The following is a 27,597-nucleotide window of genomic DNA, read 5'->3' as shown; positions in this document are numbered from 1 at the left end:
GTTACAAAGGAACGCATCATAAGAAAAACATGTTCTCTAAAGAATAATACACCAAAAACAAAACTAGTAGTTCAAAAAAAATGATGGAAATAAAATAGTTCAACCCACTATTACAGTCCTGTCTTATTTATATACTGTGTTAGTCATTCAACAGAGGTCTTAAACATGCAAAAAGATAAGACTACAAAATAAAAATATTTAAACGAATTAGTCTAACCCTTGATCTCCTAGTAAGGAAGGGGTTAGGTGCCCCCAACAAGAATTCCAGCCTGCAGAGCCGCATCCATGACAATGAAAATAAATATGCATTTTAAGTCTCCTTTAAATAGCTGTACCTTTCTGCTTTGGATAGAGTCTCTGTCCTTGCCACTGAAACCATCCACTACTGGGAGCACCTGGGGGCACGCAGGGGCACGGAGGGGAATCTCTGCCCAGTCCAGGAAGAATCTTGGAAATGTTTTCTTTGCCATCTCACATCCCTCGCTACCCCTGAATTGCCAGCAAACATAGCATTTCTTGCTTTAAAAAAAAAAAAAAAAAAATCCAAGCTAACAGATTCTCCATAATAAGTAAAAAGGCTGCCTTTCTAAGCACAAATACTTTAAATATGAACAGATAAGTTAAAAACTTATAAAATTAAATCTATGAGTTGATGTCATCATTAGTGTAGGAACACAGATCACATATACCTGAATATACAAAGAAAGTTCAATTATGATGCAGTTAGCACTACCCTTTAAAATCTAAATTAACAAAAATAGTCTATTAGGAAGACATCTGGTGTATCATGGCAAGAACTGTTAATGATATTGTCTGCAACCCTGTAATCAATTTTTTTCTCCCAGCAGCTCTCTCATTGCACTGTATTAGATCTGTGTGCCTGCAGAATTTATGAGAGCTCCACACATGGGGGGTAGCTTTGCCAACTGGATCTGATTCAGATCCAGCTCAAATGACTTTGGCAGCATGAAGCGTTGTTAAAGAACAATCAATACAGTTTGTTTTATGCAGCATCATCTTGACTCAAAGAAGATTTATTATCTTATTACAGAATCTTCTCATACCTACATACGATGGTATCTGAGTACGCCACCAATCATGAACTTATTTAAATCCCCACTGAACACAATACTTTCACTGCTGTAAATAAATAAATAAATAAATAAATAAATAAATAAATAAATAAATGCTGGTCATCACTAATGCTAGTACAAAAAGTTTACTAAAAATCAATGTTACGATGAGCAAAATTTTAAATCCATTCAACAAATCCTGATTAGTGAGTATTGTGGTAAATGAAACAGTCTAACAATGACATCCACACTAAATGGAGAATAAAGTGAGAAAATATCAGCCTGAAAGATAAAATCATTTCTTAGATACATACGGAAACAAGATGATAACTGGTAAAGGCTGAAGTTTTTAAAGTAGGTAGTCAAGCTGGGACTCTGCTAATTTGTCCCTTATGATGTCAGTGTATCTCTCCAGGGATTAAAATTAGACTTTTATCCACTACACTGGGTTTTATCTTCCATTGTGAATGGTTATTATGTCAAAAATTCCAAGGATTTTGTGAACCTTTTTTCTGGTCTAATTCTTGATAAATTACACCAGCAACTATTTGAACATGAAATTATTGTTGTGATGATATATTATTCCTAGTTTTATGATTATTAATATCCTGTATCTCCACTGTCCTGGTCCTCTTCACTTCACGCATGGGTGACAGCCCTCACCACATAACTGGAGCTTCCACAGTCTGCCCGAACTCCACACTGCTACCCAAGCAATCTTCTTGGAATAAAAAAGCCTACGAAGGCTTCTCCTCTGCCTATCACATAAAATCTCCCCTTGTCTCACCTTTACAACGCTCTATGATCTGGGCCCACATTATATCCCAGCTCTGCTCCCACAACCCACTAACCTGTGCTCTTCATGGATGTTCTGCAGTCATCTTCTCTCAACTCCCAGCTTCACCAGGCCCATAGCCTACGTGGCTTACAGAAACAGGCTGACATGTACACCTAGAAGGCTTTTCCAGTCTCCCTGTCCACGTGTTACTGATGTATCAAAAACAAACACAGCTCCTCAAAACCTGCCTGCCTTCACAGAACTTTCCCAAGTGCTAGAGCCCATGGGAAGCACTCTCTTCTCCTAGTTTCAAGATACTATTTTTCTACACTGCAGTTGAACAATTCATTATACACTGCCAGTATCTTGTATTATGCACGTGCATACGTGATGGCTATTCCCTGGTGTTATTTCCTAATTGAGTGTGCACTTGAACCCCACAGTCAGATTACATACAAGAGAAAGGTCTTCAACTTCTTTCATGATTAACAGCAGTCAATCAGAACAATAAACACCTGTCTTTCAGAAAATCTTATAATTAAATCCCTATAAAGGGGGAAAAAAAGAAAGACAGGTGTATATACAACTTTCATAAAAGGTGAGATATATCACACACAAATAACCCACATGGATCACTAACACCAGGCCCTGTGTTCTAGGGATAAAGCACCAAAGACACTTCATCCTGCTGCACCTCACACACATCATTAGCACCACGTACCAGAGACATTACCAGGGCACAGCTGAGAGCACCAGATCTAAACCCTAACTCAAAACTTTGAAGTGTTTAATTCTGTATCTGGCATTGCAGAAAAGCCTGGCTACTCCTGAGCAATATTCTGTAAAATGTCACCTGAGAGGACAGCATCCAAAATAGTTTAGATTCGTGGGCCGTGAGTCCCAATGATGCTGGGGAAGTGCACATTCCACACGTGGACTCCAACTTACCCCCTTTTTCCCCATTTCAGTTGCCAACATCCATACTCGCTGCTGATTGCCAGCTCCTGCTCCTTGCAGCGGCCCAGCATGCTCTCTGCTGGCACCCAAATGCCCCACACCACCAAACCCCGCTGACTTCTGGAACTGTCCTAGAGGGGTAAGGCAAGTCCCGTATTTTGCTTCCTCTGTGCATGTACTTGTTACTCCTTTAAAAACACATACAATACAGCACATTTTTAAAGGGGCTCTGGGGAGGGAGGTAATATTCCTATTTTATACCCTATGGGATATAAAATATTGATAGCTTTTAAAAACGGGATTCTCCTTACCCCTACAGGCCCTCTCCCGGCTTCAGAAAGATGTTGTGGTGGCTGTGATGCCACCGGCAGAGAGCATGCTGGGGGGTCACACAAAGCAGGAGTTGGAGATCTGCAGCAGGCCTGGGAGTTGTGGACCTAAAAAAGAAAAGAGCTTTCAGTTAGCATGCCCAACGTCCCCTCCGGCCCTGGTTACTAGGGGCACGCAGCACACAAGCAGGAATCTGCACCACCCTTTAGCAGATGGCCTTTCAGAGAATTTGTTCTACTGCTGAAGTTAGCCTTTCTGCGTCAATCAGAGCTGTTTCCTTATTTCAGCAAGAACAAGCCTATGACCCTTCTGACTCCACAGTGGAATCTGGGTCCTGTTGTAAAGCTGTATGGTGTGTGCCCCCAAAATAACCAAGTTAAGATGCGACACAGTGCCAAAGCACAGTGACAATGGCATGCTTTGCTTAGAATAAAAACAAAAAAGCAATGGTATCAGATAAACACAACTATACAGTGAACCACAAGTGGACAAACTGAGCTTTCAGAAGAGTTTCCAATGCGAGATGCTAGGGTCATAAGACAGATACTTAATAAGGAAATATTCAAGACATTAGGGGGTCAAAGAAAGACCCTATCATTTTCTCCAAGTCCTAGTTTAATTTTATAAAGCTGAAGGCAAGGTAAAAGACAAAGGCTTAATACCAGAGGAAAAAAAGACACCATTCAAATGAGCTTTAATTTTCTCACAACGCCCACGTGAACAGGTACAAAACATAAAGCTCAAGAAAGGCATTATTTCTTTTAGGGGTAAAACCAGTTCTGGTATGTATCACACGTCTATTTTATTTTTCTTTTCAACTTTGAAAACATTTAAAAGCAGCAGCAGATTACAGAGCAACTTCTGAAAGCCAGCACCGTCCTTTAAGTATCAAAAAGATACCTCAAATAACAGTTTGAGTGTGTTCCCTTTCAAATATTCTAGAGAGTACATAACACTTCCAAAAAACTAACCGATTCAATATTGTGTGGCTTTAAATGGACTAAAACTCCATAAAATCCAGATACTTATATAAGAATCTCTGTTCTTAAAGGTGTTTAGAAATGACAAATAAGCAAACTTTTAAACCATTGTTCAGAAGCCTTATTACACTTAGTTTCTTTTGAATCACCAACAACCTCCTGTGATCCAAGATTTTCATATCGTCCATTAATTACTTATTTTTCTATGTCTCTTTTAAAACAAACAAACAAAAACATGAATCCCAAGAAAATAAGCCAATACTGGGAATGTCGTCTTCACGATGGTTTTCTTTCCTTTCGGTACAGATCGCCCTCTAGAGAGTACGCTGGGTGCCACACAGGACACTCCCTGTGCGCTCAGTCGCTGACTCCCACTGCCTCAGGGACAACACATGATGACACCAAGTGTTGTTCGCAGCATAACCTTCACCACCGTACACCCCCTCCTCCCCATACCAGTGCTGCAGATTCCAAATCAAAGATTCAACTGTGCACTAGAATGTACAATATACTTAATATTTTTTACCACAATCATCCAATAAAAATGAATTGCTGGTTAATTTTTTGCACTAGGAATTCATTAATCAGATCACTCAAATCCTTATTCATTCAGATCAAGAGTTTTAAATCAAGAAGACACTTAGTAAGGCATTTCAAATCACCTTGGCATTGTTTTAAATATGCAAAAGTTCAAATAATTATTAAAACATTTTAAGTATTAAAAATACATTTTAAAGCATATCACTGTTCTTCTTTATCAATCAGAAAACATGGGCAGTTATCTGTTTCCCTGATTTTCTTTCAATCCTTCTAATGGGTTTTACTTGGACTATTTTGAGTCCATTCTTAAACACAAACACCCACATACATATACAAATTACAAATGTCCAGTTCTAAGGAATCAAGTTTGAATAGTAAGACTTTACCAATATTCTTGCATAGCAGCTCTCTGCAAATATCAAATTGTCTCAAACTTTCTTAGGCTCCTTTTTTAGAAAAGATGAGAATGCCTAGTTTTCCACATTGAAAATATTTCACATAGAACAGGTTTATTAAACGTTTTAGACACATATTTTATAGAACAGTATAATTAAACAAAACTCTTTCAGTGATTTCTTAGTTCTAAAATCCAAATAGACCAGGAGAAAGCGAATTACCCAACTTCACAGTAATTGTGAACCATTAAAACTTTAAATCCCATGTGGCCTATAATGACTATAACTCATGTGAAAACAGCCTGCTGAGAAGCTGAGTAAATGGGGCCAATAAGATGCTATGAGATTATTTATTCCCAAAGCCTCACTGTGATTTTCACTTACGTGAGTACCATCCCCTCCATTTATATCATGCAAAAAGGTGATTGTGATTCAAAATAACTTTAAACATGATTGCCCCATAACTGGCAGGAGGAATATCTAACAACATTTTGTCCATTAAACTTGGGGCTAAGGATTTCATCTCCCTCTTGCTTCTTAAAGGATTAAAAAAAAAAATTATAAACTTCAAATCTACATGCAAAAAGGACATTTCGTCTCAGTGCATATATTTATTATTGGTGGCTTATTCCAAACAAACAGCATGAAGTAAGTCCAATACCCCATTATAGTTTATTATAATGCTTATAGATAAGAACTAAGCAACCATGGCCTTTACTTGAAACAAAGGGAGAAAAAAAAGGTGCGGCCTCCAGAAGCACCAAATCAAGAACATGCACCTTTTCTTGACTTAGAAATCACCATATAAGAAGAGTGGTATCACACTGACCCACTGACTCCTAACAGGTGAGAACAACTAAACTAGCAGAAAGGAAAAACGCCTTGGGAAGAATTATTTCAGCTGTACGTTCCATTATGTCTCTAAGTAATACTTAATTCCTCACTCTACAAACTAAAAACAGTTGATAATGAACTTCATGGGTCTCACTTCATTATCCAACACTACACTCCAAGTTGCAAAGCTGTGTGTGAGTGGTACTGACCTTTTCCTAGGAAATGAACTAAAAGGAGAAAAAGGAAGTATGGAAAGAAATGTTCAGTTCTGCAGGCCTAACCTGAGGGACTATCAAGAAGAGAAAAACAGCCACTTTTTACACAAAAATGAACCATCACACCGTAAGGCATTTTTCCTATCCACTGGACTTCTCGGGAATGTTTACCTATAGACTAAGCCCTCATTACTTTTGCTAAAAGTCAGTAATATCGAAAATTCAAAATAGATTATAATGCCTAAAAAATGTTATGACTTTAGCTACACTCACGTAAATTTTCTGAAGAAAATAAGAAACTGAGTTTTAATGTATTTTAAGAACAGATTATTATTTAAATATATAAAATACTACACACTGCAGGCTAACCAAAACACTACACATTGTAAACTAAAGGTAAAGAAACAGGTCTTTCTGGTTTGTTTAATAAACAGAAGGTTAATTTGTAGTTAAGGCATCGTATCAAATTACTACTAAAGTTTTTCTAAAACTTTATGCTGTGAATTTTTTCCACTGAAATGTTATTTCATTCAATATTCCATAAACACTTACTGTGGATCTTATATGGGCCAGGCAACGACCTAATAAGCACACAGTATACATCAGTGAATAACACAGGCATGGTGTCTGCCCCTACAAAAGCTTAGACCCAGAGCACCAATGAAACATCAACATCACTACCATGTCATTCCATGGCCCAGGCACTATGCATCCACTCTGTGGGCTTGATCTTTTCATCTAAAAACCTCCTACCTGCAAGGTAGGTGCTTTATTTATACCCCAACCTCATAGGTAAATAAAACAAGGTTAGGAGGGTTAAGCATCTTACCCAAGGTAGTAAAAGACAGCAATTGAAGAACAGACCAACTGATGTCACAGTCAAGCTCCCAACACATGAACTCTACCATCCCTCCTTCCTCTCAGTCCCCGAGTATCACCTCAAATTCTGAATTAGCCATATTCACACTAATGCAGACCCCTGTACCACCTCTAGAAAAGTTTTCAATATAAGATTTACCTAACATAAAAATGAATGCCCACTTCCTGAATGTCTATACACCATACATTCTGTGCTGAGTGGTCACAGCAGCCAAGGTGGGATTAAATAACTGTGGCATGTGATGCATACCTGATAATTAACTCATTGTAGGTACACACAGAAGTGTGCACAGAGTGCATATTAACAAACTATCCCATATCCTCAGCATTATCTATGTAAAGGTCTCTAACAAAAATTGAAAAGATAAAATTACTTATCCTCAGTAAGTTCTCATTTTAAAGACGGAAAAGCAGCTTGTTTTTAATCTACTTCTGAGAAACATGATTTGGTGGAGAGAGGACAACATCAATTGTGTGTAGGAAGCTGCACCAAAGCTAATTTCTCTGCAGCCCCTCTCTGTTGTACTGTGGCAATCAACTTTTGGGGTAGAGTTACAGATGCAGCCTAGGAATCAGAAATTCCAAATGTTCCTCCCCTTGCTGCTCACATTTGGCAATGAAACCAAGAGAGAGATGGTGTTAAATCTTGAATAACATGGCCCCCACGTTCACAGCAGTACTGGAGACGTGCCTTTGCCAAGGTAACTAGCGGTATGCAGCCTCAGCTACCCCACATTCACAATTAAAATGTGTGCTGTCAGGGACATAAATGATACAAAAGCACAGTCATCCACACAGAGTCATAACAACTCATTGAGCCCTAAACAGTTGACTAAAAATACCATAATATCCCTAATGATACATCCCCAACTTCAGGGAATCTCTAAGACCAGGTTTAATTTTAACAACAACATTTCCATGGTTAATAAACCAAACAGGAGCCAAGATGAATCAATGGTATTTGCTCAAAATAGTATTTGTAATAATTATATATCCTACATGGAAATTCATTTCATACAACAGTTAAAGAATCAATAACTATATAACTCTAGGAAACCAAAATCTCATTTTTTTTCTCTTGTATGAATGATAGGAACTCATTAGGAATCCACACAGAATGCCCATGCAGAATATTCAAAGGAATGAGTGAAGAAGTAGATATGAAGTACTACCAAGAGCCAGAAAAGGTACTCCTCGGTGTTCTACTGCCGGAAAAATCACTAATCTAAACAATCTTGTGAAGCACTTTCGGAATTTACGATTATTTCTAGAGAGCAAATTCACTCTATTATGCTGAAGGCCTAGATGTCTATAAAAATGGAATTTTATTGATTTTTATAGTAAAAGCAAGAAAGAAATCTTTCTTTGTGCACAAAAGGTGAATGGCTTCCTTCACATTAATCCTATTCAGAGTGTTCTCCAAAGAGGACTGACATCCAGTAATGCCACAAATGTCTGTCCAATTAGAAACTAAGGTCACGGAGGGAAGAACTTTATCCTGCAGACTTCAGTCTCTTTCAAGGTGCTGCGCCCAACAATGCACACAGAGTAGGCTTTCGTTAAATGCCTATCAAAGGCGCTAGTTACCACCAAAAACATTCCTCCCTGCACTCGGGAATATAATGCTCCTCAGTGACACGGACTCACTCAGGAACAGAACTCTGAAAGCAAACTAAGTCACACACTGACCTAGGAAAGCTAAGGGAGTGCAACAGAAGAAAGGGTTGAAGATGTTATACCAGGCTCTTTCATTTAATCATGGAGATCCACTCAAGCTGGCCCAAGAGAAGAGGGCTTTACTGAGCAGAAACAAGGACAATCCAAGAATCCGGAGGGAAGAAGCATTAGCACAGCGGGCTTCGCCAGAGTTCAGGGAGAAGGCATGCCCTCATTCCTGCTGGCCATCTACTGCTCTCTGCACAGATCTCTGCTCTTCCTGGCTTCCCCTGCCCTATCACATCAGCTTGCCTGTGACCTGTTTACGCTTGCCAACCCTCTCTGCATTAAGGTGACTCTTGATTCATCCTTCCGGCTTTGCACCCTCAGCTAACTGCTTCAGTCTCTCAACTATCTTTTCAAGCAAGGCCACAATCATCATAGATTGCCATTCCATATTACTACTCTCAAAGAGCTAAAGATTTTGCTAGCTGCCTTATTATTTAGTTCAGAAGCCGAAGGTGCAAAGCTGACTTATTTAATTGATGATCCCTCCCTATTCCTACCTCTAAGCATACACTATCCATAATTTCACCTTACCTCTCCTGCTTTGACTACTTGTTCCATAGATACTTCTATCATTGTAGTCAAACAAATCCAGTTTGGTCTCCTAGTCTGTAAATAAGCCCAATCAAATTAACACTCCCTAAGAGGAGGAAAGCTTCCTAACAGAACACATAATTTGCTTCCCATGAAAATGCTACTTTCAAAAGTAGCCTCAGTTCTGCTAGGAACTCAATTACTTTGTGCCATCATAGCTTCCACCTATCCCTGTGAAATGCGGGCTCTAAACAGATCTACCAATGTACAGTAGTAGTGACTTACGCATTTTGATGGTTAAATGTTAACAAAGCAGAAGCCATGGATCTTATCCCCATAGGCAAGATGACCATATAAACTATCATCCAAAACAAGGATACCTTTGAGAGTGAAAGGGGATACTGTTTAACAGTTTGCCAGGTTTAATATAATCCTGCACACAGAGACAACTATGTTCCATATCATGGACTCCGACTCTATGGGACATAGTAGCAGAGCCTAGAAGGCAACCCAGGTCCCCACGTAAAATCCGAAGACCCTGCTTATCTCTCACAGAACTAGTTCCTGAAATGTTACCCAGGGTCCTCAGTTCAACAAATTGGCATTATGGTGGTTTGGGTTACTGGTCATAGATGATTCATTATGCCTGCTTCTCAATTCCTTAACTTCCACTGTGTCTAACACTGTAATCTTACGTAATATGTACCAAACTGGGCATTTGCCCAGTTCTTTTTACAGTCCCAAATATACCATATATTCAAAAACTCACCATGGTAAGGGGTCATTCTAATTCACTGTATAAACAAAGGAACACATCTCTCAGTTACAACCCCAAACCAAGAAAGCTTAAAAAGATAAAATATATAATTAATCAACAATATTTAAAGGCTACTGGGTTTTTGTTTTCCACTGCTCCACTTGCCATGCATGGTATTTGCTGTGGGCAAAACCAACTCCAATTTCTTCTTTTTAAAATCTTCAAGAGAAACAAAGCATATTTCCTTCTGTTCATCTTTTCCCCTTATAGCCTGGGTAAGCTGAAGGAACAAAAAAGCTATGATTATTCTCATCTATTAAGTTATCTTTTCATAAGTAGAACTGCAAACCAAGGAAAGAAGAAAGTGGATATCCAGACAACAATTACATTCCTTCTAGGAGTAAATATTTCACCATCTCGGTTATTCTTATACAACAACTACGAGCATGTGCTGAATACAGAACTCAGACAAAAACATGAGACACAGCAGTGTGCAACTTACATACCGTGCCCACTTCCCACACTGTTTCTGCAGACAGATTTAATGTGTTGTGCCAGACTAATACTGACAACAGAAGCTTCAGCTTTTATTGCTGTTAATACCCTGAGCAATTACTGTAACTCAGCAGGAACCTCTGCCCCAAACAGCAACTATAACATTGTAATCAGCATTTCATAAGAGATGCTGTTCAGACATGAAGGCAACTGCTAATGTGCTAAAATTGTACAAAAAGGGGTCTGAATCTAATAGTTTAAAAAAAAAAAAAACCTTTGCAATTTTTATTTCACAGCTATATCTTTTCCATGGTGCACTGGTATTATGTTTGGTTTAAAAAAAAAAAAAATCACACACAGAGAGGATGAGCAGGGACAGAGCAGTAGCAGAGGCCACAGGCAAAAGAAAATTCTCAGGAAACAAGACCACTGCCCAGATTTTCAGATGTCAGTGCAGCATCTGTAAAAAAAAAATCTTTGGAAGGAAATATATAATAAATAGCAAAGACCTCTAAAAATGGCAAAACTTCATACTGACATAAAATCTAAATAGAAAGCATTTGATTTACAAATTTAAACTGCAAGCCCTCCTTGTAAAACAAGCAGGGAACTTAAAAGCAGCATACCAAGAATAAATAAATCTTAGAAATAAATGGCACATTTGACTTTCTTTTAAAACAGTAAGCATGTGTTACTTATGCAACAAAACTTTAATAAGAAAAAAAGATGGCATGCAATTTTTTTAACTAGCTAAGTCAGAATAAACTAATTGGGTATTTGGAGTCATCAAAAATGATAAAAAGAAAGAAAAGAGACGCAGAGTTAAAGATCTCTCCATATTACATTACCTTTTTTTAGACTGAAGTATCACATACGGAATGTGAGAACACAAATATTGTCAAGTTACAAAGGTTTTGGAGATAAGAGCATTCACAGATACTGATACATACGTCTACAGAGCTAAAGAATTGGGATTTCTCTATACCTAAAAAGGGAGACAGTGGTTCACAACCTTCAAGTACAAGGATCCCTTTTTAATGTTTCAAAAGAACCCCCAATGGCAATACTCTGTATTTCACATATCAGTTGTTTGAGGAAAATACGTAATAAACTGCTTCTTAACTGTGTATTGTCATTAACTATTAAGTGAATTTTTTTAAATCACACCAGCATATTAATATATTTGAGAAGTCGTTATACAAACATACGTGAGGCATATTTTGAGCTGGGAATGGTTATTTGCAGACCTTTGTAAAATCTCTACGGATACCCAGGGATCCAAAGCCCCAAGTGTGGGCACCACCGGTCTAAAGCCCAGAGATTGCCTAATGGGCAATATCAACACCTCTAAACTTGGGGAAGGTTTGTAATGAGAAAGTACTGCAGCCATGCCATCCCCAACCCAGAGTTCCTTCCCCCAACCTCCATCACCGGATGACCCCAAGATACACTCTAAACTCACTAAAATCTCTAAGGAAATGATAGTTGCCACCCAAAACTAGTCTCTGGCGCATTTATATTCTTTTTTTCCAACTCACCACCAATTCCCAAATTTACTTTACTTTAGGCTCTTCACAATGGCTGAGAAGAAAGAAACTACTTCAGAAACTCAAGAAAATCTCTGAAATTATCGTCAAAACAGCTACTAGAGAAATGAAAACTTTGGGAATACTGTTCACAGTACAAGCTTTGTTAAGTGTTATAAAACCAAAAGGATAAAACTGGTAACTGCCTTACACGTGTGCTGCAGCTGCCAGGCAGTGAGCACTCAGAGGTGGGCTGGTTACCAAGTCCACAGCCAGGAAGAAGCAATCGAGACAGACAGCCAATGGAACTGGAAAAAGAGAAGGCACAGAGGAGAATCAACAGCACATTAAAAAATGCTTACCAGTTTGAAGTCTTGAATGCTACAGATGAAATATGGCGTGTTTGGCCTCCGACTCTCGATATACACACAGTCTTTAAAAGAAAAAAAAAATTAAAACAATGGTATTTACCATTAAGGGAACAAAGGCAGGGCCCATAAAGCCACTGCATAAATAAACACATGACAAAGCATATATCTTATATAGAAAAAATTTTTCAGAGATAAATTGTAAATTACAAACAATTTTAAGCTAGAGGAAAACAGTCCTTGGGGTTCTTACTGACCACTTTTCTGGTAATTTAAAGAACCTGATAAAGCCTTAATTATTGTTTCCAGGGTACTTGAAGAAGGGGAAGAAAGAAATCCCATAGGATTAACCATATTTTGACGAAGAAACTTCAATCAAGGGAATTATTTGATCACAGCTACACAAGACAAAATTTTGAATGTCTTATTTAGAGAGAGGCTACCATGTCTTCACAAAGAGAAATGGCTTTGCCAAGTGCTTCTTTATTTTCAGTAAATAATTTGTGAGGAAATAGATGAAAGATGTAAAGATGACTGGCTTGAACACACCATTACAATGACCTTTTCACCTAAACCAAGAAACAGAAAGAAATCTAACCGGTTGTGGATAACTTCCTACTAAATTTCAACCTAAACACATTTTATTTTCTAATTATAAAGAAAACCAAGGCACCCAATTGGAGATGGGATGCAGTAAACCAAACCACACTTTCCTCAAGGGAATAAGGGCGCTTTCTTAAATTATATTTGACATGGCAATGGTTGGGTAATTATTTCTGATGCTCTCAACAGCTGGAGTCTAAAGGCCTGCTCTTTTAAATGGCAGGTTAAGATAATTTTCTCTTTCTTTCTTTCTTTCTCTTTTTAAGAAGCAATGATTTTAAGGGAAGCAGTGGCTATAAAGGGACTTTAACACTCAACACAGGGCAACCCAAGATCATCATAAAGCTTAAGATAGGATCCTCTATGTATTATTTACTGAGAACTAAAGGCATGTGCAGTCAATCAAATTTTCTAGGGATAATAACCGTAATACCCACATTCAAAATGCCATTTGTTTTATCCCTTCTCATGACCCTTCATAATGAGTGTATCTTAGAATAACTCAGATGCTTAAGAATACAAGCAGATTCCTCTACTGCCTGTTACACATGCAGAGCCAAGAAAAAGAAAAGGAGCAGAAATATGGAGCCATCCATCCCATGGACAGTCCAGTACCGACCACAAGCACTAGCTGACCCACTAAGAGGTGGATCATGAAGAAAACCCTCACCAAGGACACTTCCTTCCAAGAAACCTTCTGAAAGACATCAGGATTTTTGTAGCCCAGAGTCATTCCAGAAAAAGAAGAAATCTGAATGCCAATCACCCAGGCATCCAGAATGTCCCAACTGATTTCTCTACTCAGATGGAGACTCAACAAAGATTCGATCCCTGAATCCATGTACAAGGGTAGCTCAGGAATAAACTGTTGACTGAACTTTCTATTTTGTTCCAGGGTCCAGGAGGCTAAATAACTCTGCTTAACATTCAGGCAACATCCATTTAACATGCCAATCATCTTAAAGAACAAGAGAACTCTTCCTACTTCAGTAGGTATTTGTCTTTCTAATCCCTAATTTGGTATTCAACTAAAAACATTCCCTAGATAAAAAACTGCAGTTCCAACTTGCACAATTTTGGAACCCAAGGTTCTTAATTTCTGTGCCCCAATCCCTGATGTACCGAATACCAGTATTTCAAATCTCTAGGTATCAATTATTTATCTGTCTCACTCAACCTGAACACAAATCAGTCTATAGACCCTCTTCTTCCTATCACCTCCTACAGCCTTCTCTTCTAAATCTCATAACACTGTCATACTGAGCTATATACTCACTGAGTTCAACACAAACGGGTCACTTCCCAACTAATGACTTCTATTTCCTTAAAGTTCATGGGACCAAAATGTGCTGCATACAACGGTCTGGTCCTGCACGACAGCTCAACATCCACTGGGCTATAGTATCCAAAATTCCACTACCTTATCCATGCCAAACCCTCATAACTCCTTCATTCCACCGGCATCCACTTTATAATGAGTTAGCTCCAGGGCCAATATATTCTCATGGTTCCTCTGTAAAGAAATGGCAACATCTCTTTTCTTTAAAAAGCTTTATGTATACTTTTCAGTATAATGTATACAGAATCATTTTAACTATAAACATTCTAACTCTGAGGCTTAAAGTAGCTACTAACTTGTATACAAAAAAGCTTTCCAGAAAAGGAGAATCTATATTCTTTCATTTCTCATTGCAAAGTTACATTCAGGAAAATAATTATCTATAAATATACCTGGATGTAACACTCTCAGAGAAGGGAGGGAAGGACTATATTGGGATGTAGAGGACGACCCCTAGTATCCTTGTGCCTAAACGCTTCTTGGCAGTCTTGGAGGCGGACTCCCACCTGTTGGCCTGAGGAATGCTGCCGCGAGGAATAAGGCGGTGTGAAAAAGAATCTTAAACCTGAGAGATGGAATTCCCACATTTACTTATTAATGTCTTGTTAATAGATAAAAAGTTACCTCTTTTTGTTTAAAAATCTACTATGTCAAACCAAACTGATCCTAATTCATATGTGAGATTTCCAATGCACATGACTAATAATCTGTAAAACAGATCACTGTATCAAGTGATCTCTACCAGTATTTGGGAACTTATACATGAAAAAGATAAGCTCACTTCATAATTAAATGACAAAATTTAGAAGTTTATTTTATGCAAGTAGTCATTAAACACAGAACCACCTAAGATCAGGGGTAATATAAATAAATTATATTAAATTTAATATAAATTAATATATATAAATTATATAAATTAAATTAATATAATTTATAAATATAAATTAAAATTTTTCACCATGTCTAACTTGCCATAGAAATGGGAAAAAATACATTGTTTTAGTCTGACTTTTTAAAGTCATTTTAAAAATAAAAGCACAAAAAATTACTGTAGAGTCCATTTTTCCTTTATTATCCTCCCATAAAAATTAGGGTGATCCAACTGTACATCCTAAGAAACAATCTGGAATTCAAGTCTCAGGGGGAAAAAAAATCTACTTATTATTACTCTTAGTGATTTTCAAAACAGAGTTAAATAAGGCCAAATACTCATAAAAAATATTTCCCTCTTGTCTCATTAATTAAGCAGCTATTTAAGAAAATAACTTTATATAGATGTTTACAGTAAGCGTAAAAATAAAGTGGTTTAATTTGACAAGGGCAAGATGAGAACCTAAGTCAAGAGCAATGTTAAAATCTCAGGTGGAATATATGCCCAGTAATCTTTTAAAGCCAAAATGATTTGCCAAGAATTTTCATGCAATTTACGAGTGCATAGATTGTCTGAAGCTAGTTATAAAATTGGTTTCAGTCAGCTGGATCAATGATCCTCAACCTGAAAATCTCCCATGGCCAACACAAGTACTACAGACACCTTTTTTCTAGGAAAGGAAAAAGGAAAGAAGAACAGAAAGAGGAAAGGAAAAAGGAAAGGAAAGGAAAGAAAAAAGAAGGCCAGCATTTCTTTTTTATTACAAAGCTAGCAGTTCTGAAAAAACTGAGCAAAGCTGAAGTAATCCATTAAGTGCATAATGCACATTTTCAAAATTACCCATATGAAAATGCATATTTACCAGATTGCGCAAACAGCTGCTGCAGGGCAAATATATATGTATTTTTTTAATCTTAAAATCAGCAAGCCTGAAATACGCCAGAGAAATGAGTGAGGCTATTACCATCGATATCAATTATTCAAACAATACATGATAACTCTTTTTTTTTCTTTACTAGGGGTGTCTAGAAATAAAACCGTGGGTCTAGGTTGAGACTTGCTCTCTAACACCAAACCTCTACCAGGGAATGGATCACATGATTAAGTGACTTCAAATCCTATATCCATGATCCATGCAATGATATTGAACAGGGGCGTTTCTGGCTGTTTCTCACAACCTCAATATAGCTTTGTGTCCAAGAATCTTTTGTGTCATCGGCAAACAACAGAGCATTTGCTAAGCTGGGGATCGAAGTCAGCCAAAACATGAAGGCAAAGAAAGCCCTCTCTGCTTTTCAATCCTCAGCAAATCAGCAGGTTTATGTAAATAGAGCAAGAGCATGGTCCTCTCAAGGGTAAAAACCATAGCCTGAAGCATCAGGCAGTTTGTTTTCCTGAAACACAAAGAACCTGTCAGCATCCTTCCTGACAGCCTCCTCCCAGAGCACAGTGGACACCTACTTCACCAACTAATTGAGCAAGCAGCGCTGTGAGCCCAGCATTAAAGCTGTGGTCACAATGTGCAGGCAATGCTCAGTCTGTGCTGAGCTCTGTCCTTTGAAGAATTTCCCTCCTGTTAATGCGTTTCTGCCCCCTTAATCACTGTAATACCTTCTCATCCCTTTGCAAGGTATGGCAGTGCCACTGTAATATAATTTCCAATAGAAAACCTTCTACTTGTTTAAAGAAAAAAAAAAAGAAGAGAAGAGAAAAAGCATGCATAAAGACTTTTTCACAAACAAATTTCCCAGAGACACACAGTGTGGCACAGTGGTGGACAAAGAGGTTGACTCTCAGGACTGCTCCATCCTTCTGTGTTCCATTTCTCTTACACAGGATTCCTCCACCCTGGACACTGAACCATTCTGTGAGGTAACAGCCGATTGGTCTAATGTTACAGATTCAAAAGTCCACAAGTATCTCACTAGTTAATATGGGTGTTTCCAAATATCCAACATGCAAAAAGGTATGTAGCTATATGCGCATGTGAGAAACAACACTGAAACCCCAATCTGCACTGCACGGTCTACAAAGGCAGAGCCTCTCACCTCTCCAGCAGCCTCCCCATCTGTATAACAGTCAAATCCATCATCATTCCTCACCTCTGTAACAATACACTACATTCCACAGTAAACACTCAAAAACTATACAAGGAGCAACTGACCTGAACAAAAATGTAAAAACAGAAAAGCAGTTATATGAGATCCTATTAAGAACGCTGTTGTGGGGCGCCTGGGTGGCTCAGCTGGTTAAGCGACTGCCTTCAGCTCAGGTCATGATCCTGGAGTCCCTGGATCGAGTCCCGCATCGGGCTCCCTGCTCAGCAGGGAGTCTGCTTCTCCCTCTGACCCTCCCCCCTCTCACGTGCTTTCTCTCATTCTCTCTCTCAAATAAATAAAAATCTTTAAAAAAAAAAAAAAAAGAACGCTGTTGTGTACTATCAATGTGAACATAATGAATGCTGTTTTCTAATAAATACTTCTTTAAGAAATAGCTCAATTTCAAGACGGTCTACTTCTAGTTTTCTACTAGATTCTTTTGTGGGGAAGGGATACCCATATCGTCTAGAACAGTGGAGAATTAAAAAGGAAAAAGGAAACAAAAAATTGGGAAAATAGCACCTCAGTAAGTGAAATCCTCTCAGTGCTTACTTCATCCTGTGTTCTGAGCCTGAAAACTATCACCAAAACTGACTTGGGCAACATCTTAAAGATTCTAAAGTCAATGGGAAAAAGATCTCAAGTAACACACCCTTGGACCCTTCCTTTCTAAGCTTCATGAAAATTAAATCCCACATATTCCAATGTCTACAGATGCCCAACTAGCACTACCCAAGCGAGCACAGGCTTTTATCTAAAGACAGAACGCTGTATACTTCCAGCAAACATTCATCTGTCTTTATCCTCACTGCTAACAGGAAATTAAATGAGAAAAACCAGCTGGGAAGCTGGGAGGAACAGGTCATCACAAACTGAAAGAGACTGTTTCAGTTTCCCACCTTTCCCTTTTCTCCTCTAGAAGCCAAAAAATCTTCTAGTACATCAAAAGCTTAAAGACTGATCCAAAACAATCATCTTTCTAACTTGAAGAAGTGATGCTGGTGTTCTGGAATAACTGCTGCAGCCAGACCCTGCCCCACTTTTCAAATCAATCATCTGCTACATAGACTTGAAAACTCTGTACTGCCAGGAGCAGCAATCTTAACCAGCTACACGGATATGCTAAGTATTGGCCCTGAGTTGACACTCTTACTCAAGCAGAGTGTCTGAAGCACTCTCACCACCATTTCCTTCTGCAGATGTTCCTTAAAAGCCCTCTTTGTGATCCACACTGATCCCAACTGTGAAAAAGACCCACGCCAGCTTAACACCCAAACTCTAGTTAAGTGATGTGGATCCCTCTTACAGTTTTAACAACTGTTTGTGTAGAGCTTTCGTGCCATGAGAAAACACACAAAACCTAGCTGGCAGGGGAGGACCTATTTTACAAATCAGTGGTGGCCATCTGCCCTATGGAAGCAAAGCATGTTGGTTAGGACATTAGAGACTTGGGGGAGGGGAATTTCCAGCCTGCTCTCACTCTTACTGCCCCACTGTACCTAGCTTTCTAGTGCTTTAGAAGGTGGGTAACAACCCGACCCCAAATCAACGGGTTCTTTCTAAAAAATGAATTCTGTGATAAAATCCCTAGTTAGTAGAGGATAACTGATTGCTAATGAAAACAACAGGTCCTCACCACAATGATTACAAACTAGAACATGGCTGAATATGTACATTTAGGAAACCAACTCAAATTGAGTTCAAACACTTCTAGAACACTCTGCCCAGTAATCATAGGAAAAAATAACCAGTGACAGGCTGGAGTGAAGATGCCGCTCTCCCCATATGGCTGACAACAAACAAATCGCTAGTCTGATCTGGTGTCACATCCTGCAGAGCAGATTTCAAGCAACACTGCTTGCTCCCTCAGAAAACAATGTGCTAGGAGCCTGGGCTTTACAATAAATGGTTCAACCAATTTGCAGTGCTCACTGGAAATACACAGAATTCTCGATACCTGGGCTGTAATTCTTATTTGGCAAATGATTTTATTATAAACTGGTATCATAGTGAATCCATTTTCTTTACGGGTTTTCTGCTAGTGTTTAATGGACTGTCAGGATAATTTAGATTTCATCTATTTAAACTCATTCAAGCCTAGCTCCTGATTGTACAGTAAATGGAACATATTTCTATTCACAGAAATTAATGACAGTTAATTGTAGTCTGCAGTTCTCAATTTTGTAAAAGCAACTGTTTCACAGTTCAAGCACCAAGCTACAGAATTTCCCACACCAATTACTTTTTTGTACTTTACAGGCATCCACATCTTGTAAGCCTTTCTTGTAAGACTAATGTATATATTCATATTTCTACCCATTTAAATATTTATTACCAACTTTTCAGAAAGAGGACTTAAATATAACTAAAGGGCTGGGAAAATAAAAGTTTAGTTGTCAGTCTGAACAGAAAGATGCTCAATTATTATGGAGTTTTTTAACTAGCAAAACTGAAGATTAAAATTTCCTGTTTTACATATTTTTTTTACTTACTATTGGACAATTCTCTTATATATTTCAAATAAATCACAATGTCAACATTAATTGAGATTTATTAAAAGTAGGCTAAACTTACCATATGGATTTAGATATACAAACAAGATACACGACACATATTAATAAATACCGTACTGGGGTGCCTGGGTGGCTCAGTTGGTTAAGCGACTGCCTTCGGCTCAGGTCATGATCCTGGAGTCCCGGGATCGAGTCCCGCATCGGGCTCCCTGCTCGGCAGAGAGTCTGCTTCTCCCTCTGACCCTCCTCCCTCTCATGCTCTCTGTCTCTCTCATTGTCTCTCTCACAAATAAATAAAATCTTAAAATAAATAAATAAATAAATAAATAAATAAATAAATAAATAAATAAATAAATAAATAAATAAATAAATACCGTACTGACTTGTTTCTGAGACTGATATTCTGTTTAACAGAAATTTACCTCTGAGTTTTATTTACCAGACAACACAACAATCCCATGAGTGATTTCTCTTCTTGAGGGATTAGTCTTTCACCTAAGCACCCACACAGCTGTGTAAGAGATGCTTAAAGGAGAAAAAGGCATGAAAAAAAGCACCTTAAAAGAAACTTATCAAGACCCAAATGATTGTAAGGCAAGCATCCAGAATTTGCTGCCCCACAACTATAACCACCAGAGTCATAGACTGACAAACTGCAATCCACACAAAAGAGAAGTAAAGGAAAACCCAAGCTACCCTTTTCATTCCTTTTTTCAACGTGATATTTACATCTACTCAACTGGGTCCTGAATCTTCTATAACCACATCATGCCCCATTCCATGAAATTCTCCATGCTGCTGCCCCTAACAGAGACGCCCTGCCTCTACCTGGTCCTACTGTAATTCTGCCCAAACTCCAGGACCCAAATCAAGGTCTTCATGTCTTACCCAGTATCACCAACTTGTAATCCGTCCTATTCAGTTGGCGTCTGCCCACTCACTGCCTGTTACTAACATGTAGTATTACTTAAGTGTAATTTCTCCCTACAAAATGAAGGATCAAGGACTCGAATCCTGTCTACCTTTGTATCTTGCCCTACACCTCACCTCCACAAAATGCCTTGCAGAAAGTTACAGATATAGAAGATCGCGTTCTTACGTTATTAGCTGATCAATTCGAAGCTAATACTATTGCTGACATCTAACATACCCCATTAAATTCTACTAGCTTATTCAAACACTATTCCAGGCCTTAAATTTAATTCTCTGCTTTACAGAAATCTTTAGTTAGTTTATATAATTTATATAAACCTCTAAGGGCAAATCAAACCTATTCCCTGACTCTCTTATTCCATCTGTACCTCTTCCCTCTCACCCTTCAATCCTTATTGTTTTAATTTGGGTTTTTGTTGTTGTTGCTGTTACTATTGTTTAGTTAGGTGCTTATTTTAAAATTAAAGTCAAAAACTAAAGATATTTTAAGAATAACTTAAAACTTGCAGTCAATTTCACATGACTGAATAAATACTGAGACCTCAAATTTTCATAACAGATCTTCAGCCCACTGTGAATTGTAAAATGTCAGTTTCTAAGTACTCAACAGGTATTTGGGGGGAAAATTCCACCTATACAACAATTTCCAATAATCTATCTCCTTAGGATTCTACATGTGGTATTTTGCTTTAGAACATATACATCAGGGGCGCCTGGGTGGCTCAGTCGTTAAGCGTCTGCCTTCGTCTCAGGTCATGATCCCAGGTTCCTGAGATCGAGCCCCACATCGGGCTCCCTGCTCCGCAGGAAGCCTGCTTCTCCCTCTCCCACTCCCCCTGCTTGTGTTCCCTCTCTCGCTATGTCTCTCTCTGTCAAATAAATAAATAAAATCTTAAAAAAAAAAAACAACATATACATCATTCTCAGGCTAAAAAGTATTCTACTGGGGTGGCAGGAGGGAGTAGGTGAGATCTTGTCTGGTAATCTGCCATCCACCTGTCACTTTTATAATCAAAATTAGCAAATATCTATGCAAGGTAGCAGTATTTAAAATATCTAAATGCCTCTTGATTCCCAAATGAAATGAGAGATTTAGTTTATTGTTTAGACCATAAGAAGTTCTGGATGTTTTCTACCCGAAGCTGTACTCAACACACTTCAAAAAAAAATGATTGCAGCTGCTTTGAGCCAATATAACACTTAATGAGACTTTTACTTTTTGTAATTTGTACCTTGTAAAAATCATGTTTTGAACATCTGCTGAGATGAAATGAATCAGAACTCTGGGGGAAAAAAAATTAGACTTCTCCATTTTAACTGAAGTAGTAACAGACAAATCCTGTCGAGATTAAAGTTAAAAAATGAAGATAAACATATTCTACAAGAAACAGAATTCATAAACTCCTAAAACATTCACACACAGACTTACTGGGCACCAGCTACATACCAGCTAGTGTCAGAGATACTAAGATGAATAAAAATATTGTCCTTCCCTTGACAAGTTCACCATTCTAATATCAGAACCAGACATGAAAACAAATAAGTAACTATATGTCTGCAATAATTTTAACTGCACTTGGGTTTTAGTCTCTGAGCATAATATTCATTCCCCCACCCTTTTTTTAAGATTTTATTTATTTGACAGAGAGAGACATAGTGGGAGAGGGAACACAAGCAGGGGGAGTGGGAAAGGGAGAAGCAGGCCTCCCACAGAGCACAGAGCCGGATGCGGAGCTCAATCCCAGGACCCTGGGATCATGACCTGAGCAGAAGGCAGACGCTTAACAACTGAGCCACCCAGGTGCCCCTCCCCTTCTTCCTTAGTAACAGAATATCTGATGTCTAGCAGGGCCTGTGGCCCCTTAGAATAAAGACCACATTTCTCAGCTTCCCTTATAGCTGATTTTATAATATGACTGAACTCTGGTCAAGGGACATAAACTACAGAATTTCAACTTCTGGAAACTGATTACTGAAAAGAAGAGGCCCTGCTCTCCTATCCTTCCAGTTAGCCTAAAGGCAAATGTATTGGCTGGAGGTGGAGCATGAAATAGATCAAAAATGACAATGGGGGTCGCGGAGACACATGAAGGTCGGTGAGTTGGTGTGGAGTTCGTCTCGGCATGCGTGGCGGTGCTGGGATGGATTCCTCCTCGTCTTCACCTGTGGCGGGTTTGGGCTCGGTGGACCCACAGCTGCAACATTTCATCGAGGTGGAGACTCAGAAGCAATGCTTCCAGCAACTGGTGCACCAGATGATGGAACTTTGTTGGGAGAAGTGCATGGACAAGCCTGGGCCAAAGCTGGACAGCTGGGCGGAGGCCTGTTTTGTGAACTGCGTTGAGCGCTTCATTGATACAAGCCAATTCATCTTGAATCGACTGGAACAGACCCAGAAATCCAAGCCAGTTTTCTCAGAAAGTCCTTTCGGACTGACCTCAGCATTACCTCTTTGGAAAAGGAAGGTAGTTCAAGAAATGAAGAGCGGTTGATGGGATAGTTGAAGAAAAGGCTATGGGGGAATTGGCTCCCATCTTTGTCACTCTTGGGACATCCTGTCATCTGAGAATGAACAAAGACCAATTTTGTGGTGGGGGGGGTTGAAGGTCATATGTGTACTTGGTTGTGTTTTTTAATGCTAATCTTGTGAAAACAATTGACAGATGAATGGAAAACTCTACTAGATGCATATTACTGTATGTGGGACTATGCTTTCTCAAAGTCCCATTAACTGCTCCCTATAATTTTGATAGTGGAACTGCTTTCTATAATTTGATTGTGGGACCACATTAGGTAAAATCTGTCATTTGTGTGGATTCATTTCAGATTTCTGGGGAGATTGGCTATACATCTTTGTGTCTCTCAGAAAGGGCAGCAGTGGGAGAAGAGTAATTTGGTACTTAACTATAGGCCTCCTTATCTAGTGTTTTGACTATCAGCACTAGAAAAAAATCTATGGGATGTTCATACAACACACTGAGCTTTCTAGATTCTCTCCCTCCCTTATGCTGTGATTTTCTTTAATGTATAAGATATGGTCTTGAGGTAGTACAGGTAGGTAGCCTGAGTGTCTAGAGGCCTTTTGTTATAAAGGAATCTAGCCAGTGAACATAATTCTCATTACTAAACTGCCATGAGGAAGAAGCTTACTTACCCTGTATATCAGGGTCCGAAAAATTCAAAGATGTGCGAAATAGGTTATAAAGATTTACACCAGGCAAAAACTAACAGCAGTTTCAGGTAGAGGTGCATGTTAATGTTAATCAGTGTAGACTCCATTTATTGCATTCTTTTGATCACTGGAATAAAGGCTTCTACAAAATTAAAAAAAAAAAATTACAATGGGAATGGAGGCCACATGCAATAAAATTAACAAAACCTTTGACTGTAGCTAAAGAACCAGACCAAGAATTTACTATTCACAATTCAGCATTTCTGGCCATTGTACACAAATATCTTTAAATTATTTTAAAATGGAGCAAAATAGGGGCGCCTGGGTGGCTCAGTTGTTAAGCGTCTGCCTTCGGCTTGGGTCATGATCCCAGGGTCCTGGGATCGAGCCCCGGATCAGGCTCCCTGTTCCTCGGGAAGCCTGCTTCTCCCTCTCACACTCCCCCTCCTTGTGTTCCTCTCTCACTGTGTCTCTCTCTGTCAAATAAATAACAAAATCTTTAAAAAAAAAAAAATGGGGCAAAATATTTAAACCACATTCATGAACAGAGTGACATCCAGAACAATGATTTGGGGAAAACAATCTAATTTTTTTTTAATAGTTAAAGCTAGGAAGGAACAGATAACCCTAGCAAGTGTGTAAAAACATACAACACAGTGCTCTCAATTCAGAATGACTAAAACAGTTTGAGTAGATAGCATACTATTACCTTCCAGTAGGATTAAGAATCAGTCCCTACAGGCAGATAAAATAAGGCAGAACAAAGTCCACAACTGCCTCCCTGAAGAGACTTCACCAAGCTTCTAGTGCTGACTCTACCCCAAAGGTTTCACAAGTAGGAAAAAGCTTCTGCAAACTGACTGGCATTGTGTGGAAGGCAGTTTGATGGTGTCTCCTGGCACCACTCAGGCGCTCCCTTTTCTTCTCCACTTCCACACGGGTTTGATTTTAGGACTTGAGAGAATATGTGGCTGCTCCTCCAACAAAATACAGGGGCCACTGATAACCAAATTTTCTGGAATGTTTTATTATTTATGAAAGTTAAAGCTGACCAGAATTCATACTACACTAAACTCTCAGATTTTACTTCATACCAGAAAGAAGGCATTCTCTCTAATGTCACAGCTTTATCTCCTCCTTTCCACGCCATTAACTGTAGATAAAAAACAGAGCACACGAATGTGTCTGATCCATTCTCTGAAGGGAAGATTTACTATCCAAAGGTGACACAGAGTCTCCTGCTCTACCTAGAGAACACTTCTCCAGTTTCAAAACCACAAATTCAGTCACTTGCAGAGGCCAAAATCCCATGGTACATCAGGGGTAATTGGAAAGAATTACAATGGCACTACATTAAAAATCTTTGGACATCCAGACATACCCTTTAACTCAGCAATTCTATTCCTAAGGAGAGTGAGCAGAAATGAATAAATGCTCACCATTGTTGCTCATAAAGGAAAACATCTGGAAAGAACCCTAAAATCCAACAATATACAACTAGTCACACGATGGTATCTATCCATTAATGCGGGTGCACCTAATGTTTTTCAGGCAGCAAGGGACTTTAACAACCTATACACAACTCTTCAAAAACAATTTTAAAGTCACAAAAAAAATGAATTAAAATATTCATCACAGTATGAGAAAAAATATTTATAATGTATGTACGTCTTTACTGACTCCTTAAATAATAAAATTTATCAAAGGTTATTCCCTTAATAACCTCCATAATTTCAAAGTTCTGATGAACATAAACAGTATTCTCAGATGTTTTCCTCTGTGTTACGTGCTATGGGAACGTCTGTGGCTCATACCGGTGTCACAGGTACTACCAAAATCACTACGGTTTGTTGCCTATCTTCATAACCGAAACATAACTGAATGCTGAGTGTCATTTGAAATGTAATGAAGTTCACAGTCTTCTGAACTATATTCACAGTCCCCTGGGTTGACCACGGACCCTTCCAGGTTGAGAATGCCAGTATTATTGGTATGAGAAAGCAGCAGTGATTCAGATTTATAATTACTGGCATGGCAATAAATTCAGGACATGTCAATTTCAAAAGCATTATTACAAAACAGGGAGTAGCCTAACCCCACACCTATTTACTAAGGAAAGTGATAATACAACAAAATATTAACAGCAGACTCATGGTTTTGAGATTTTTAACTTTTGCTTATCTGAATATTTTAATTTTCTTCCCTGAAAATATATTATTTGCTCATCCAAAAGAAAAAAGAACAAATGCAGAAGGGGAAATAAGGGGGAAAGATAAAAAGAAAGGCCTATAGCCAAATTTCAAAAATACATTCACAGGGCAAAGGCAAAAGGCAGCAAGTGAATTCAGAGGCAAGAACATTGAAATGGGACCACTGCTCATCGGTTCAGAAACAACACTGAAAAGGGAGTTGGCGATTCATGTGTGGCTGTACCAGAGGCCACAGCACTGAGTATCCTAGCAGCTGGGGGGCGGGGGAGAGGGGCAAGTAAGAGAAGTAAAACATATGACAAAATTGCTGCTTTCTACAAACAAGTAGCCTCCACCAATCAGGACAGGAATACCAAAAGCACTGCAACTCCATGATGCCAAATATCTGCTTTCTGGATAGTTGCAAACTTCAAAAGCATTCTAGTTTATGAGCCTGAAAGATAGCCCAGGGTTTTTCTCCCTCAAAATGTCTCTTTTTCCAAAGAAGACATCCAAATGGCCAACAGACACATGAAAAAGTGCTCAACATCACTTGACATCAGGGAAATCCAAATCAAAACCTCAATGAGATACAACCTCACACCAGTTAGAATGGCTAAAATTAACAAGTCAGGAAATGGCAGATGTTGGCGGGGATGCGGAGAAAGGGGAACCCTCCTACACTGTTGGTGGGAATGCAAGCTGGTGCAGCCACTCTGGAAAACAGTATGGAGGTTCCTCAAAAAGTTGAAAACAGAGCTACCATACGACCCAGCAACTGCACTACTGGGTATTTACCCCAACGATACAAAAGTAGGGATCCGAAAGGGTACGTGCACCCCGATGTTTATAGCAGCAATGTCCACAACAGCCAAACTATGGAAAGAGCCAAAATGGCCATCGACAGATGAACGGATAAAGAAGACGTGGTGTATATATACAAAATGGAATATTATGCAGCCATCAAAAGGAATGAAATCTTGCCATTTGCAATGACGTGGATGGAACTGGAGGGTATTATGCTGAGTGAAATAAGTCAATCAGAGAAAGACATGTATCATATGACCTCACTGATACGAGAAATTCTTAATCTCAGGAAACAAACTGAGGGCTGCTAGAGTGGTGGGGGTTGGGAGGGATGGGGTGACTGGGTGATAGACATTGTGGAGGGTATGTGCTATGGTGAGCGCTGTGAATTGTGCAAGACTGTTGAATCACAGACCTGTACCTCTGAAACAAATAATACATTGTATGTTTAAAAAAAAGAAGAAGATATTAGGAAGGGAAAAATGAAGGGGGGGAATTCGGAGGGGGAGACGAACCATGAGAGACTATGGACTCTGAGAAACAAACAGGGTTCTAGAAGGGAGGGGTGTGGGGGGATGGGTTAGCCTGGTGATGGGTATTAAAGAGGGCACGTTCTGCATGGAGCACTGGGTGTTATACACAAACAATGAATCATGGAACACTACATCAAAAACTAATGATGTAATGT

General features: G+C 38.9%; 2 protein-coding genes across 4 annotated transcripts in view; one reads left to right on the top strand and one right to left on the bottom strand.

Moving 5' to 3' along the window:
• The window catches only part of RERE (arginine-glutamic acid dipeptide repeats), a 290,457-nt gene that overhangs the window by 219,075 nt on the left and 43,785 nt on the right, over positions 1–27,597 (bottom strand). For all 3 annotated transcript variants that reach the window (XM_035019874.1, XM_035019876.1, XM_035019877.1), the window contains exons 3-4: positions 12,378–12,448; positions 3,120–3,245 (exon numbers count right to left, since the gene is read on the bottom strand). In XM_035019874.1, the coding sequence (XP_034875765.1) occupies positions 3,120–3,245; positions 12,378–12,448 (197 nt within the window). The remainder of the gene's footprint in view (positions 1–3,119; positions 3,246–12,377; positions 12,449–27,597) is intronic.
• LOC118020042 (mitochondrial import inner membrane translocase subunit Tim8 A-like) lies at positions 22,820–23,428 on the top strand. Its single transcript, XM_035019878.1, has one exon. It carries the CDS (start codon positions 22,865–22,867, stop codon positions 23,231–23,233), a length of 369 nt encoding a protein of 122 aa, XP_034875769.1. The 5' UTR covers positions 22,820–22,864; the 3' UTR covers positions 23,234–23,428.

Source organism: Mirounga leonina, unplaced genomic scaffold (assembly GCF_011800145.1).
Source record: "Mirounga leonina isolate KUSES-001 unplaced genomic scaffold, KU_Mleo_1.0 Mir_173, whole genome shotgun sequence".
Classification (NCBI taxonomy): domain Eukaryota; kingdom Metazoa; phylum Chordata; class Mammalia; order Carnivora; family Phocidae; genus Mirounga; species Mirounga leonina.
Note: the sequence above shows the minus strand (reverse complement) of the source record. Positions and strands in the feature narration are given on the sequence as shown.